The sequence below is a fragment of the Salmo salar genome, chromosome ssa12, assembly GCF_905237065.1.
Source record: "Salmo salar chromosome ssa12, Ssal_v3.1, whole genome shotgun sequence".
Taxonomy (NCBI): domain Eukaryota; kingdom Metazoa; phylum Chordata; class Actinopteri; order Salmoniformes; family Salmonidae; genus Salmo; species Salmo salar.
The window spans coordinates 30,419,082-30,436,058 of record NC_059453.1 but is presented as its reverse complement, the minus strand read 5'-3'; the positions used below and the strand labels follow the sequence as shown (position 1 = coordinate 30,436,058).

General features: G+C 43.8%; 2 protein-coding genes across 4 annotated transcripts in view; one reads left to right on the top strand and one right to left on the bottom strand.

Moving 5' to 3' along the window:
• Window positions 1–61: 61 nt before the first annotated feature.
• Window positions 62–7,128, top strand: LOC106564748 (39S ribosomal protein L45, mitochondrial). The gene is made up of 8 exons (XM_014131070.2): window positions 62–768; window positions 1,235–1,436; window positions 1,741–1,858; window positions 2,199–2,297; window positions 4,889–4,937; window positions 5,614–5,763; window positions 6,198–6,371; window positions 6,741–7,128. Exons 1-8 carry the CDS (start codon window positions 706–708, stop codon window positions 6,837–6,839), a joined length of 954 nt encoding a protein of 317 aa, XP_013986545.1. The 5' UTR covers window positions 62–705; the 3' UTR covers window positions 6,840–7,128.
• The window catches only part of LOC106564745 (probable G-protein coupled receptor 179), a 24,498-nt gene continuing 14,556 nt past the window's right edge, over window positions 7,036–16,977 (bottom strand). For all 3 annotated transcript variants that reach the window (XM_014131060.2, XM_014131061.2, XM_045691223.1), the window contains 2 exons: window positions 13,686–13,835; window positions 7,036–13,252 (listed from right to left, as the gene is read on the bottom strand). In XM_014131060.2, coding sequence (XP_013986535.2) covers window positions 8,516–13,252; window positions 13,686–13,835 — 4,887 coding nt within the window. In that variant the 3' untranslated portion in view covers window positions 7,036–8,515. The remainder of the gene's footprint in view (window positions 13,253–13,685; window positions 13,836–16,977) is intronic.

Below are 16,977 nucleotides of genomic sequence, written 5' to 3'. Positions count from 1 at the left end.
GAGGGCTTAGCTACTCACATGACTCATGTAGGTCATTGCAGACATCTCCCTATCAACTATATGTTGTTTGCTTAAGAATCCTACTGCTGCCAAGAAGACGTGCACAGCCACTTCAGGTGTTCGAAGTTGCTGCTGCTCAAGTCTTCAGAACATGTCATGGAAAAGCAACCAATTTAAGAGACAATTCCACCATCTAAACGCATGTAACTCTTTATTATCTTCAACGGCTAAGCAACTGGTCCAACGGCTAAGCAACTGGTATTGTAGCCTGCATCCATAAGAGCCAATTTATGCTTGATCCAAAAATGTGTTCGGATGTGTATGGATGGTGTGATGCAATTGCGAAGCCTCCAGAGGCTTCGGATCAAGCATAAGTTGGCTCTCACCATAAATGCTGCACGGCCTATGCAGACGCTGGAATGACCATGTTGCACAGAAAGTTAAATATTGGGCCACACCTTGTAGACAAATCTTAGATTGTTGGTCTTCTGATCTATAAATCTTTGATCTATAAACCAACAATAACTGAAAGCAGATTCTCAAGATAAAAAAAAAAACTAAACAGTAATAGTTTATTCTAAAATGCAGAACAAGGTGGAATAGCCAAAGTGACCCCCAAAACGTTGCAAGAAGAATCGTAACAATGCACAGCACAGCGCAGGTTTATTGTTCTTGAACACACCCAAACTGAGTCTGACAGCAAATATGGCGACGTCCATGAGGAGGGCATTAATGCCTCAGAATCGGATGAGATTCAGCAATTTGAAGGTATTATTTGAGAGAATATTGATTACATTAGCTATAAATTACACACAATTAATTGAAATATTGACTGCTCAGCCCCAGAAAATGCCACCGAAAGCTGTAGGTTTATAATCAGCAGTGGCTAGCTAACCTAGCTAGTCTATACTCATTAATCAATCACCGTAGCCAACCTAAAATACATGTAACTTAATAAGATGTCATAATTGCATTTTATAACAGTTTTCTTCAGTCTCTTTGACTAGCATTTTTGTATTTATTTCCAAAACCAAGTTGTTTGTTCAATTAAATGCATAAACAAAAATGTATACGAATGTGCCATCATATTACAATAATAACCAATTGATAACGATGTGCAATTCTCTAATCTCCATGAATTGCAAACCACATGAACAAATTGTGCTATAACCTTTATGCATAGACTGGTACTCCATGATTTCTTATCTAATCCACCTGCTTTTCCCTCATGCAGAATGCAGAGGCTTCGCTGGAGGTACGGTATCCCCTGCCCTTTGTTGTCCCGGTAAGGACCAAGAAGCGCTACTTCGTTCCCCCCGCAGTGGGGATAAAAAAGAAGGCAGCAGCGTCTGCAGATCAGGAGGCCAAAGCCAGAGCGGCAGGTGTTGTCCTGAGGCAGGAGTACATGGAGAGAGCCATCAACATCGCCTGCACTGGTACAGACCTGTTTATGTGCGTATACACTTTTCAAAATGTCAGACAGTCTGACACTACTGCTGATTACTGAATATCAGCAGTAGTGTAAGACTGGCAGCCATTTTGAGAATATATGTTGTAGACTTGTTCTCAAAGCGAGCTAGACTGGTACAGTACCAGCATATACATTAGGGTTATCTTAAAGTTCAAACCTTCAGTTTGTTGTACACAGAATCAAAGTTAAGAGGGTTACCACTGTTACAGTGAAGCTTATAATATACGTAGTCACAATAACCAATATCTCTCTCCTTTCCACTACCACAGCGGGAGTGTTTGACCCCTATATTACCCCAGAAGGTGATGCTCGTCTCTCCAGTCTGTCGAAAGAGAGCCTGAAACGGCGCACAGAGCAGATCAAACAGGATGCTGCCTCCCAGCTAGCGTAAGACAGTCTTCCCGGGTCACACTCTAACTTTTATCTTTTTGTAGGATATGGAGCGATCGTTCCTTATCTTTCGCACACACTCAAATACTCCCAGCTAGCAAAGACTGTCTGTCATGTACTTGTTAGATATTCTTACTCTCCATTAGACTTAGACTGAGTACCTATTTGTCTCTTATATTGCATTAACGTCTTTGGCATTGAAACAAACCCGGTCACACTTTAAACAAACTTATAAAGGTTTTATAGTCCATTCATGAAAGCCTTATAAAGGGTTTATGAAGGCTTAAAAGTTGTAGTTAATTTAAAGTGGGAACACCAAACCTTCTCTCCACTGCAGGATACGCAAGATCAAAGAGCATGAATCTGAGTTCACCACAAAGGCGTTCCCAGTGAAAGCTCAGGAGATCTTCGTTGACGCGCACAACGCTCTCACACAGTAAGAGATACACTCACTCTCATATGACCCAAATCAACTGCTCCCTATCCTGCTTACACTCTTGGCTACCAGGCAAAGATGATCTGTGAAAGGGGTGGGTGGTGTCCCAAGTTATTCCAGTGAGGCATTTCTAATGGAAGTGAGATAGTGACTCACTGGTCATGATGGATATATTCCTTTCACTGATATAGCTTGCTGTGAAAGTCTGTTTAGGCTAATCTTGTTTGTCAATCTGAACTACCTGATTTGGCCTAGTTTTTCGAGGGGGGGGGATGTTAATGTGAGTGTCTTTTGTGTGTTCGCACATGGTAAGTGTTTGTACATTCACTCTGCCAAAACAGTACACAGTTAGTCACTCAGCCTTCTAGATAACTTGAAACAGTCTAACCAGGTCTTGTCTTGAAGTCACCTAGGCTAGCTAGTGCTAGCCAACTTCTTTTGCCAATTAGCTTCAGCTGACTAGTGTGTGACCGTGGCGAAGATGGTTTGACATTGAATAGCCTATCTCTGGGGCTAGTTAGGGACCGTCAATAAATTACACAATGTAAAGGGGACAATATTTTCATATTGCACATCTTTTAGATTTTTAATATTTGTATATCAATTTCTACAATTTATAGTTAGTTGTTGAAATAAGGAGCTATTGACATTTAAAATATTGTCCCATGTACATTGCATTCGGAAAGTATTCAGACCCCTTTACTTTTTCCACATTTTGTTACGTTACAGCCTTATTCTAAAATTGATTATATATTTTTTTTTTCTCATCAAACTACACACAATACCCCATAACGACAAAGCGAAAACATAAAAAACAGAAATACCTTATTCAGACCCTTTGCTATGAGACTTGAAATTGAGCTCAGATGCATCCTGTTTCCATTGATCATCCTTGCGATGTTTCTACAACTTGATTGGAGTTCACCTGTGGTAAATTCAATTGATTGGATATGACTTGTCTATATAAGGTCCCACAGTTGACAGTGTATATCAGAGCAAAAACCATACCATGAGGTCGAAGGAATTGTCCGTAGAGCTCCTGAGACCGAATTGTATCGAGGCACAGACCTGGGAAGGGTACCAAAAATGTCTGCAGCATTGAAGGTCCCCAAGAACACAGTGGGCTCCATCATTCTTAAATGGAAGAAGTTTGGAACCACCAAGATTATTCCTAGAGCTAGCCTCCTGGCCAAACTGAGTAATCAGGGGAGAAGGGCCTTGGTCAGGGAGGTAACCAAGAACCTAAAGGTCACTCTGACAGAGCTCCAGAGTTCCTCTGTGGAGCTGGAAGAACCTTCCAGAAGGACAACCATCTCTGCAGCACTACACCAATTAGGCCTTTATGGTAGAGTGGCCACTCCTCAGTAAAAGGCACATGACAGCCCGCTTGGAGTTTGCCAAAAGGCACCTAAAGGACTCTCAGACCATGAGAAACAAGACTCTCGGGTCTGATGAAACCAAGATTGAACTCTTTGGCACAAGCGTCACATCTGGAGGAAACCTGGCACCATCCCTACGGTGAAGCATGATGGTGGCAGCATGCTGTGGGGTTGTTTTTCAGCTGCAGGGACTGGGAGACAAGTCAAGATCGAGGGAAAGATGAACCGAGGAAAGTACAGATATCCTTGATGAAAACCTTCTCCAGAGCGTTCAGGACCTCAGACTGGGGCGAAGGTTCACCTTCCAATAGGACAACGACCCTAAGCACACAGCCAAGACAGCGCAGGAGTGGCTTCGGGACAAGTCTTTGAATGTCCTTGAGTGGCCCAGCCAGAGCACGGACTTGAACCCAACAAACATCTCTGGAGAGACCTGAAAATAGCTGTGCAGTGATGCTCCCCATCCAACCTGACAGGGATCTGCAGAGAAGAATGGGAGAAAGTCCCCAAATACAGGATTGCCAAGCTTGTAGCGTCATACCCAAGAAGACTCAAGGCTGTAATCGCTGCCAAAGGTGCTTCAACAAAGTACTGAGTAAAGGGTCTGAATACTTATGTATTCAGAGGGGGGTTTATACATTTGCCAAAATTTCTGAACCTGTTTTTGCTTTGTCATTATGAGGTATTGTGTGTAGTTTGAGGGGCGAAAACAATTTAATCAATTTTAGAATAAGGCTGTAACGTAGCAAAATGTTGAAAAGTCAAGGGGTCTGAATACTTTCCGAATGCACTGTACAACTGTGTATTTTACCGATGGTCCCTAACTAGCTCCATAGGTAAATCGAACGTCAAACCAAATTGACTATGGGCATTAAAATCTGGTTGTGTGCAGCTGCGCTCAAAATTGATGATTACTTGGGTGCTGCCAGCTTTGGATATGTGTGCAGATTTGAAATAAACACAACCCAAGGAAAACTGTTACAGTACCCTTTATTCCGTGATATACCATTTTTTGCTATCTTGCAAATCTCAGTTTTGGTCGAGACTTATTTTATAACCAAAATAATCCTATTTACAATTTAGTACCTTTTGACACCAGAATAAATGTTTTTGGCTCATCGATGCCACAGGTCGCTATCAAAACAAGATGTTGCTTTTTGGGGGCAGTCGCTCTTTTAAGCGTATCACTCTTCTTCTGTCTGTGTGTTTCAGGTTTAACAAGGAGAAACTTCACTCCCTTGTGACAGAAAGATGTTACCCTGTAAGTTCTCCCTCCTTCAGACAGTTGTCACCATCACCAGTTCACTTTCTTTAACTGTTAGCCTGTGTATTGTATAAACAGTTATTTATTTCACCATGTATATTTATCCTCAGTTCTATTTGCACTGATACAATCCCAGTGTTATCATGAGGTTATGAAAATTGCTGCTGCTGCTGCAAATAGTGTGTTTGTGTGGTTGCACTTTAGTGTTGGACGGTATATAGATTGTCATACCGTTTCGGTATCATACTGTGGTATGCAAGTGCACACATGTGGCTCTGTTTTTAAATGCTCAAAACAATTTAGGCAACCCTTGATCCAGGAGGGAATTGAATGTCTCTGCTGTAAGCAAGATGCTTGATCTTGACGACATCTAGCCAGTTAGCAAACCAAATGCATAGCTGCAGCCCTGAGTTGGATATCATTTATTAGACATTTCTTAGTTATAAGTAGTGGGCTAGCACATACTGACCTCACGTGGTCTCTATTGCCCAAGCCTATTGTACTTAATTTTACGGTACATAAATAACCAGGTATTTTACTAAGAAATAGTATGATAAAATGTTAATTATACTTGTAACCTATGTTATAACCTATAAGTTACTTGTTGTGTTTGTCTTTGGGATGCTCTTTTAGCTTAGATGGCATTAGCTCACTGTCTGTCCATCCTGTGCAGGAGATGGTGAGGAGGAACCGCTATAAGACGCTGCGGTGGCATTTTGTGGAGTCCTTGGAGCCGCCCAAGGTGGTGCACGCCCGCTGTCCAGACATGGTCAGCAAAGGCGACATGTATGGGCAGGTTACGGTGCGCATGCACTCCAGACAGGTGAGAAAGACAGTCACAAACACACAGTGTCACTCCGAAAAGGGTTGTCATCATTTTGGAATACTGTCACGATGAGCCGTTAAACAAGTATATAACACACAGGTTGGGTACTATGGAATCCCACATTTTGAAACATTAAAAGGAGACAATGGCGCTATGCTTAGCTTTAGCTATATTTATAGACTGAAACGTTCACATTGCAATAGCATTAGCATAGTAGTAATGAGTGAACAAATTAGTAATGAGTGAACCAATTCTCTCTTAACTCATTCTCTTTTTTTCCTTTCCCCCCTACCTTCTCCTGCCCCCTGAATCTGTCCCACTCATGGCTACATCATCATTTCACCGTAATTCTCTAAGGGTGGTGTTACCTTGATGTGTTACCTGAATTAACATCATTCCTAAATTGTTAACTTGTCTGTTCTGGGGGTTAGACCTTGGCTGTCTACGGCCGCTTCGGCAGACTAATGATGGGGAGCGAAGAGGAGCCCAGGGATGTGCTGGAGTACCTGGTTCTGGAGAGGCACCTCGTCAACCATTACGGCATGTGGAGGTTACATGGCAAGATAGTACCAGCCTGGGCCCCAGTGGAGGAACCCATCGTCAAGGTGACCTTTCATAGGAGTCTATAGCAAGTTTTCTGATTAAAGGGGCACTTCACAAATGAATGAGGTTAAAAAGTGGTGATGTGCCCCGTTGACACGGTTTACCATAGGGTTGATTAGAAAGTTATTAGATGACTAATGAAATTCCTGAATACATTTTCAGTTCATTACCTGAATGGACTTTAAATGATTTGTAATGTACTGCAACTCTGTTATTTACCATATGTGTTTTGTCTCAGACAGTTTTAGGACTGGCCTTAGATTTCCTCACTCAGTGTTTTTAGTAACTTGTATGGTACACACAAGCTAATATGAGCGTCCATTTGTCTGGTTGTAATTTCTGCTCACTGGCTTTTATTTCCTCTGTTTCAGAATGTTATGATCCCTGGCCCGGAGCTCAAGCCAGGCGAGGAATTTGAGGGGCTCAACTATGAAGTGCCCAAGCCTAAGGCTGTGCAGTGGCACAAATAGACCACAGGTGGGAGCTGTAATTCTGGGCCAACACGTACAGACTCAAAATCAACTGTTAAAATGAACATTCAATTTTTTTTAAAGAAAACATCATGAAGCTACATTTAGTTTTCTGCCTTTTTATATAAAAATACACTGTTGTTCGTTACATCTAAAACTTGTATATCTAAAACAATAATAATCCATATTGTCCAGATCGGTACAGATTGTATGGTTTATTTCAATGGTGAATATATTACATGTTAATTTAAAGAATACAAAAATAAAATGTCCCATCTCTTTTTTCATACCTTTTTGATTTCAGTGAATGTACATTTTATATCAGAATAATCTGTACTTTTCATAGGCAATACATACAAAAATAACTGAAATCTCAACAGAAATCACTTTCAACTTGCATACAAAAAGGATGCATTGTGTAATGATGGTGTTTGATTCTACTTAACAAAAAGACAGCACACCCATTCAAAAAACACATTACATGCATCAGAAAACACTCACAAAACGAAGTTAGTCCATTGCGAATAACATGATATCACCACCGCACAAACTTACATTTTCACTGAATGCGGAGATGTGGCAAATATGGATGGATACATTTGGTAAATAAAGCATGGAAATGGTGAATAAATCAATGACAATTGCCTTATGTACAGTTTTAGCAGGACTATACTGAGGTGCAGTTCTTTTTAGGGCAACTGTTTCCAAATTGAGTTGTATCCTTGAAAAAAATCATGTGAAAAAAGGTTTGGTCTTGCATTCTCCTCAAAGTGTAGATCTACGTTTTTTTAAATATGAATTCATGAATTTCTTCTTCTAATAAAATTGGTATTGTAAATGATTCAAAAGAACAGATTAGAGCTAGCTCTTCACAAGTCAGTATTGAATTAGTACGATTTAAGTTCTCTGTTAAAGTTCGATGTATTATTAATATTAGCTACGTGTCTGTGGGGACATGATCATGTTGTTGATCTACATTACTGACATTACATTTGATATCCTTGTAGCCACGACTGTGTAATTGACACAATTGACTTTGAAAAAGCACACAATATTACAGCTGGAAAGCTGTCCTTAAAATTGTTTGGAATGTGTTTATAGCAGGCAACAAAAGGACATGCATCACCACCATTGTAATCAGTGATTTCCAAAATGCTGGATGTGCTTACAGGTTAACCTGAAGGAGCACTGGTCTAGTGTAGATTATTTCCCTGTGTGTCTATAAGGAGTTATCACCAACTTCGTAAAGCTCAGGCTGTTATTTAAACACATTGTCAACCTTTCACAGCCATGGCGATGGGGTTTTAACTGTGTGATACATTGTCACTTAAACACACAAAGACCGAAAACAAAATACATTTCTAAAAGGGGTCAAAGTGGCAAGAAGAAGAGGGACTGCATCCAGACGCTTTCTCTGATTGAGAACCTGGGAGGGTAAATGTACCTCTGGTGGGCAGAGCATTTACAGATCCTGGCCCAGGGGTGTATTGCTTGTGGAGCAGTGTCTTTCTGGGGAGTGTTATGGATGGACAGTCAGGGGGCCTTTGCTACATTTAGGTTTGCAAAGGTCATGTCCGATTCATTACCCCCCCCACCCCCTCCAGGTAGGGGACATCTTTGCACAGTGACCCAGTGAGACCATTCTTGTTCTAGCCAGTAATTGACAGTCTTGGCGTTTACAAGTCGGATGGGAAGACGAAGGCTTCAGCAGCACTCTCGGCATCGTCTTCCTCCTCTTCCTCTTCAGGAATGTTTTCAGGCTCCCATGTAAAAACGTCTGAGTTATTGTCGTGTTCTGTGATGGATGACGGGGATGATGGTGGTTTGGTCTCTTCCATCTCCCAAGGGCACATAGCATCACGCCGAGCCAGGGGCATGTTAGCTTTGGCTGCCTCTGCCGTCTGCGTGCTGCTGGCTACAGGTTCTGCAGCGTCACCCTCTTCCATAGAGAGTGCACCCTGGGTCTCTGTGACGTCCTGTATGCCACTGGCAATCATAGTTTCCTCTTTCTCTGCAGACTTTTCTGGTTCATCAGTGTCCCATGGGCAAACGTCTTCTCGAACACTTTCTTGCTTTTTTATCTTCTCTGGTTCTATAGGATCCCTGGTCTCCCGTGAACAAATGTCTGCCTTGGTGCTGTCCTGGCTTTTAGTAGTTTCTGACTCTTCAGCTGGACCAGTTTCCCATGGACAAATGTCTGCCTTGGTGCTGTCCTGGCTTTTAGTCTTTTCTGACTCTTCAGTTGGACCAGTTTCCCATGGACAAATGTCTGCCTTGGTGCTGTCCTGGCTTTTAGTCTTTTCTGACTCTTCAGCTGTACCAGTTTCCCATGGACAAATGTCTGCCTTGGTGCTGTCCTGGATTTTAGTCTTTTCTGACTCTTCAGCTGGACCAGTTTCCCATGGACAAATGTCTGCCTTGGTGCTGTCCTGGCTTTTAGTCTTTTCTGACTCTTCAGCTGGACCAGTTTCCCATGGACAAATGTCTGCCTTGGTGCTGTCCTGGCTTTTAGTCTTTTCTGACTCTTCAGCTGGACCTGTTTCCCATGGACAAATGTCTGCCTTGGTGCTGTCCTGGATTTGAGTCTTTTCTGACTCTTCAGCTGGACCTGTTTCCCATGGACAAATGCCTGCCTTGGTGCTGTCCTGGATTTTAGTCTTTTCTGACTCTTCAGCTGGACCAGTTTCCCATGGACAAATGTCTGCCTTGGTGCTGTCCTGGATTTTAGTCTTTTCTGACTCTTCAGCTGGACCAGTTTCCCATGGACAAATGTCTGCCTTGGTGCTGTCCTGGCTTTTAGTCTTTTCTGACCCTTCAGCTGGACCAGTTTCCCATGGACAAATGTCTGCCTTGGTGCTGTCCTGGCTTTTAGTCTTTTCTGACTCTTCAGCTGGACCAGTTTCCCATGGACAAATGTCTGCCTTGGTGCTGTCCTGGCTTTTAGTATTTTCTGACTCTTCAGCTGGACCTGTTTCCCATGGACAAATGTCTGCTTTGGTGCTGTCCTGGCTTTTAGTATTTTCTGACTCTTCAGCTGGACCAGTTTCCCATGGACAAATGTCTGCCTTGGTGCTGTCCTGGCTTTTAGTCATTTCTGACTCTTCAGCTGGACCAGTTTCCCATGGACAAATGTCTGCCTTGGTGCTGTCCTGGCTTTTAGTCTTTTCTGACTCTTCAGCTGGACCAGTTTCCCATGGACAAATGTCTGCCTTGGTGCTGTCCTGGATTTGAGTCTTTACTGACTCTTCAGCTGGACCAGTTTCCCATGGACAAATGTCTGCCTTGGTGCTGTCCTGGATTTTAGTATTTCCTGACTCTTCAGCTGGACCAGTTTCCCATGGACAAATGTCTGCCTTGGTGTTGTCCTGGCTTTTAGTATTTTCTGACTCTTCAGCAGGACCAGTTTCCCATGGACAAATGTCTGCCTTGGTGCTGTCCTGGATTTTTTTATTTTCTGACTCTTCAGCTGGACCAGTTTCCCATGGACAAATGTCTGCCTTGGTGCTGTCCTGGCTGTTAGTCTTTTCTGACTCTTCAGCTGGACCAGTTTCCCATACACAAACATCTGCCCGAACACCGTCTTGCTTTTTCATCTTTTCTGGTTCTTCGGGGACATCAGTTTCCCAAGGACAAATATTAGCTCGAACACTGTCTCGTCTTTTCTCTTTTTGTGTTTCGTTGGAGATATCTGCTTTAGTACTGTCTTGTCCATTTGTCTTGTCAGTCTCTCCAGTTTCCCAAGGACAAACATCAACTTTGACACCATCTTTCTCCTCTGTCTTTTTTGGCCTCTCAGTTTCCCATGGACCAACGTCTGTTTGAGTGCCATCTCGTCTTTTTGTCTTGTCTGGCTCATCAGTTGCCCCTGTTTCCCAAGGACAAACATCTGCCATAGTGCTGTCTTGTCTTTTAGTCTTTCCTGTTTCTATGGAGACAATAGCCAGAGTGCTTTCTTGCTGCTCTGGTTTTTCAGTCTCCCAAGGACAAATATTTACTTGAACGCTGTCAGTCTTTTTTGGATCAGCTTGAGTTCTGCCTTGGGTTTCCCAAGGACAAACATTTGTACAGGGGCTGTCGTTTCCTTCTGTCTTTTCTTGGTATCCAATGTCCCATGGACAAATGTCTGTTTTTGCAACAGTGGTCTCCTGGGAAAATGATCCTTTGGTGATCTTTATGGCTATGGGTGGCATTGGACTCTCCTCCTTTTCCCAAGGACAAAGTACTGTCAAGTCTTTTGGTGGGTCAGGGAATTCCCATGGACATGCTTTCGCTAAGGGGACACTTTGTTTTTCAGGGGCAGATTTAGCTTGCTCTGTGCTTTTTGTTTGTACATCTTGCTTCCCAATGCTTGGCGTGTCCGTTGATTCCCAAGGACAGACATTCTCCCGTACACCGTCTTGGGATTTTGGGGTCTCTTCAGATTCCCATGGACAGACATTTGCATGTATTGTCTCCTGACATTTTGGTGGTGCCTCATGCAATCCCTTGTGCTCATGTGGATGAACATTTTCATAAATAATCGCCACCTTTACTTTTTCAGGGAAGGAATCTCCCACATCCCAAGGGCAGACATCAACCCGTACACTCTCTTGGGGTTTTAGGCCTTGAGAAATCTGTGGGGTTTCATCGGTTTCCCAAGGACATACATCCGTTGGTTTCTTGTTCAGACCCTCTGGTTTCTTCTCAGACTGGTTGGACGCTGAGGTAATTGGGATGGCGGAAACACTAGCTTCCGAAGGGCATACATCTCCCCGGATACTCTCCTGTCTTTTCAATACTTCTTCTGATTCCCAAGGACATACACTGACACGTGCAGGCGCCTTTGGATCCTCCTCTGGTTCCTCCACCTCCCACGGGCAGATGTCTGCTGTGGTGCTTTGTTGTCTCTGTGGGGCTTGCTGGGAAGAAGCAGGAACATCCCATGGGCAAATATCTGATTGGGCAACACTCAGAGCAGGCCTAATTTGGCTACCCCTTCTGTGAGTGGAAGGAGTCTTAGCTGTGCTATGTGCAGTGTTTTTGCTTGAGATTAACACGTTTTCATATATACTGTCCTTTTGCATGTCCTCTGAGTCCCAAGGATAGACAGTGGACTGTACAACCACTATTCTCCTAGGACTTATTTCAGAGGAATCACATGAGGACTGTCTGATTGCAGCCTGTTTCACGAGGGCAGGTTTCACATCTACTGTTGTCATACTTCTTTTTTGCTGTGTCCTTTTGTCTATGCTTGAAACACAAGATTTCTTCAAGTTTGAAACACTTTGTGATTTCGTTTCTGCGCTTGAAATGCTTGGAGTTTTTAATTTTAATGCTGCGATGACGGCGATGGCGGCTACACTCCCCTGGCTTTTTTGTGATATTGAGTCCTGTTTCTTTACCGTATCTCCTGCTGTCTCCTTTTTGGCTTTTTCCTTGATGCTTGCATCCACAGATCCTACGAAAGATTTCACAGAGAGCCATTTCTGGGTGGAAGTGCGGAAGGAGAAGACCCGCATGTCCTTTGGGGACCCAGGTACACTAGCGGAGATGGGAGCCTGGGGGCTTGGGGACTCACATTCTGCCTCTCCGCCTTGTGAATCCCCAGCAGGACTTTCTGCTGGGGTAGGAACTGGTAAATGGTCCCAGGGGCAAATATGTTTCAGTATTGGTGACGATAAACTCTCTGGGTCTTCTTCCTCAGAGGGAGCAAAGGTAACGTGTGGCTGGTTCTTGTTGGCAGGGCGTTCCTCCGCAAGCTCCCAGGGACACACTTCGGCCTTGTCATAGGACTGGGATTGCACAAGGGCACTTGAGGTCTGGTCCTTGATAGCGACATCCTGTTGGGACTGCCCTTGCTCGCCTTGGGTATCTCTGCCTACCCGAGAGGTGTCTTCCAGACTGTGGGCTTTACTGGACGCTAAACTCAGTGACTTGTGTAGTTTGGTAGGTCCAGGAAGCAGGAGATTGTTATCGACTGTAAGGTTTTGGGCACTGGCCGACTTACAGACCAATGGTGCCATATACAGCGAGTCTGTCTCAGAGCGCTGTGAGCATCTCTTAGCTAGATTCGCCCTTAACATGGAGTCGTGCAAGGAGGGGTCTTTATCGGTTACATAGTCATAGTCACTTTGAGATTTACGCAGCACTGGTGAAGGCTGCTTTACTGGTTGATCTTTGTAATTTACGCTAAAAGTATCTGGCGCTCTCTTACAGGACTCGGAGTGCGTAACATCCCTGCTGCCCAAGTTGACCTCTTTGCCATCACGGCTGCACTGTCGGCTCATGGACTCTGGGATCTCAGTGATACGCTTTATGATGGACCGGCCCAGCCCGCGCCGAGAGCTGCGCTTCTTCTGCAGGTGGGGGTTGTTTGCTGTCATCTTCTTTGTCTTGTGGACCTCCAATTGACCATACAATTTCTTCAGCTCATCCTGGTGCAGGTGAAAAGGAAGAGAGAAGAAAGGATAAAGGGAATTAGGGAGGGTATTGGTATGAGTGAGCAGAGGGAAAAACCATAGGGAACAGTTAGTTGGGGAAGAGTTATTGTTAAGGATAAGGAGAGCAAGTTTAGGTTGAAGAGAAGGAGCAGGCGGAGGAGAAAACACAGGTCAGGTCTATGCCAGGCCACTAATTGTGAAATACACACAGGGCTTTCTATGTCTAAGTTTATAATGAAAATTAGAATTGGTTTTAAATTAGTATAAAGTGATCCTACAAATGGTTATAGCAGTAATTCAATGTTTATAATTGTTTTATTTTACTAAGGTTTAAATTTGATTTAATAATTTCTCCCCCTCTTGGCCTAGACAGTGCCCGAATAGAAATGGTCACTTAGTAAGTGTCCAGGGCAGAAAAGGAGTTTACCCGAATGTCATCGGGGTCCAAGCTGTGGTCACTCCAAACTGCTGAGGTAAAACTGCTGTTGAGGTACGAGCCGGATCGCCGCAAGTCCACCTCATCCTCATAAACCTCCTCTGCAATCTCCTCTCTCCCCGCCCTCGAAACATGGAGGAACTACAGAACACACACACAGTAGTTATTATGTGTCAGATTCAGATTTATACACTGCTCAAAAAAATAAAGGGAACACTTAAACAACACAATGTAACTCCAAGTCAATCACACTTCTGTGAAATCAAACTGTCCACTTAGGAAGCAACACTGATTGACAATAAATTTCACATGCTGTTGTGCAAATGGAATAGACAACAGGTGGAAATTATAGGCAATTAGCAAGACACCCCCAATAAAGGAGTGGTTCGGCAGTTGGTGACCACAGACCACTTCTCAGTTCTTATGCTTCCTGGCTGATGTTTTGGTCACTTTTGAATGCTGGCGGTGCTTTCACTCTAGTGGTAGCATGAGATGGAGTCTACAACCCACACAAGTGGCTCAGGTAGTGCAGCTCATCCAGGATGGCACATCAATGCGAGCTGTGGCAAGAAGGTTTGCTGTCTGTCAGCGTAGTGTCCAGAGCATGGAGGCGCTACCAGGAGACAAGCCAGTACATCAGGAGACGTGGAGGAGGCCGTAGGAGGGCAACAACCCAGCAGCAGGACCGCTACCTCCGCCTTTGTGCAAGGAGGAGCAGGAGGAGCACTGCCAGAGCCCTGCAAAATGACCTCCAGCAGGCCACAAATGTTCATGTGTTTGCTCAAACGGTCAGAAACAGACTCCATGAGGGTGGTATGAGGGCCCGACGTCCACAGGTGGGGATTGTGCTTACAGCCCAAAACCGTGCAGGACGTTTGGCATTTGCCAGAGAACACCAAGATTGGCAAATTCGCATCTGGCGCCCTGTGCTCTTCACAGATGAAGCAGGTTCACACTGAGCACGTGACAGACGTGACAGAGTCTGGAGACACCGTGGAGAACGTTCTGCTGCCTGCAACATCCTCCAGCATGACCGGTTTGGCGGTGGGTCAGTCATGGTGTGGGGTGGCATTTCTTTGGGGGGCCGCACAGCCCTCCATGTGCTCGCCAGAGGTAGCCTGACTGCCATTAGGTACCGAGATGAGATCCTCAGACCCCTTGTGAGACCATATGCTGGTGCGGTTGGCCCTGGGTTCCTCCTAATGCAAGACAATGCTAGACCTCATGTGGCTGGAGTGTGTCAGCAGTTCCTGCAAGAGGAAGGCATTGATGCTATGGACTGGCCCGCCCGTTCCCCAGACCTGAATCCAATTGAGCACATCTGGGACATCATGTCTCGCTCCATCCACCAACGCCACGTTGCACCACAGACTGTCCAGGAGTTGGCGGATGCTTTAGTCCAGGTCTGGGAGGAGATCCCTCAGGAGTCCATCCGCCACCTCATCAGGAGCATGCCCAGGCGTTGTAGGGAGGTCATACAGGCACGTGGAGGCCACACACACTACTGAGCCTCATTTTGACTTGTTTTAAGGACATTACATCAAAGTTGGATCAGCCTGTAGTGTGGTTTTCCACTTTAATTTTGAGTGGGACTCCAAATCCAGACCTCCATGGGTTGATAAATTGGATTTCCATTGATTATTTTTGTGTGATTTTGTTGTCAGCACATTCAACTATGTAAAGAAAAAAGTATTTAATAAGATTATTTCATTCATTCAGATCTAGGATGTGTTATTTTAGTGTTCCCTTTATTTTTTTGAGCAGTATACTTATATTGCTTGTGGAAGAAAATTGCCATGTACACTACCGTTCAAAAGTTTGCGGTCACTTAGAAATGTCCTTGTTTTTGAAAGATAAGCACATTTTTTTTGTCCATTAAAATAACATCAAATTGATCAGAAATACAGTGTATATGTTGTTAATGTTGTAAATGACTATTGTTGCTGGAAACAGCTGATTTTTTTAATGGAATATCTACATAGGCGTACAGAGGCCCATTATCAGCAACCATCACTGCTGTGTTCCAATGGCACGTTGTGTTAGCTATTCCAAGTTTATCATTCTAAAAGGCTAATTGATCATTAGAAAACCCTTTTGCAATTATGTTAGCACAGCTGAAAACTGTTGCTCTGATTAAAGAAGCAATAAAACTGGCCTTCGTTAGACTAGTTGAGTATCTGGAGCATCAGCATTTGTGGGTTCGATTACAGGCTCAAAATGGCCAGAAACAAAGACCTTCTGAAACTCGCCAGTCTATTTTTGTTCTGAGAAATGAAGGCTAATCCATACGAGAAATTGCCAAGAAACTGAAGATCTCGTACAACGCTGTGTACTACTCCCTTCACAGGACAGCGCAAACTGTCTCTAAGCAGAATAGAAAGGAGTGGGAGGCCCTGGTGCACAATTGAGAAAGAGGACAAGTACATTAGAGTGTCTAGTTTGAGAAACAGACGCCTCACAAGTCCTCAAATGGCAGCTTCATTAAATAGTACCCGCAAAACACCAGTTTCAACGTCAACAGTGAAGAGGCGACTCCGGGATGCTGGCCATCTAGGCAGAGTTGCAAAGAAAAAGCCATATCTCAGACTGGCCAATAAAAAGAAAAGATTAAGATGGGAAAGATAACACAGACACTGGACAGAGGAACTCTGCCTAGAAGGCCAGCATCCTGGAGTCGCCTCTTCACTGTTGACGTTGAGACTGATGTTTTGCGGGTACTATTTAATGAAGCTGCCAGTTGAGGACTTGTGATGCATCTGTTTCTCAAACTAGACACTCTAATGTACTTGTCCTCTTGTTCAGTTGTGCACCGGGGCCTCCCACTCCTCTTTCTATTCTGGTTAGAGCCAGTTTACGCTGTTCTGTGAAGGGAGTAGTACACAGCGTTGTACGAAATCTTCAGTTTCTTGGCAATTTCTCGCAATGAATAGCCTTAATTTCTCAGAACAAGAATAGACTAATGAGTTTCAGAAGAACGTTCTTTGTTTCTGGCCATTTTGAGCCTGTAATTGAACCCACAAATGCTGATGCTCCAGATACTCAACTAGTTCAAAGAAGGCCAGTTTTATTGCTTCTTTAATCAGTACAACAGTTTTCAGCTGTGCTAACATAATTAGCCTTTTAAAATGACAAACTTGGAATAGCTAACACAACGTGCCACTGGAACATAGGAGTGATGGTTGATGATAATGGGCCTATGTAGATATTCCATAAAAAATCAGCCGTTTCCAGCTACAATAGTCATTTACAATATTAATGTCTACAGTGTATTTCTGATCAATTT

What these genes read in the sequence shown, in the direction of transcription:
- LOC106564748 (XM_014131070.2), top strand. Translation starts at nt 706, where the DNA reads ATGGCGACGTCCATGAGGAGGGCATTAATGCCTCAGAATCGGATGAGA. An exon ending in TGAGATTCAGCAATTTGAAG is followed by an intron (nt 769 to 1,234) that starts GTATTATTTGAG and finishes TCCCTCATGCAG; the next exon opens with AATGCAGAGGCTTCGCTGGA. An exon ending in TGGAGGAACCCATCGTCAAG is followed by an intron (nt 6,372 to 6,740) that starts GTGACCTTTCAT and finishes CCTCTGTTTCAG; the next exon opens with AATGTTATGATCCCTGGCCC.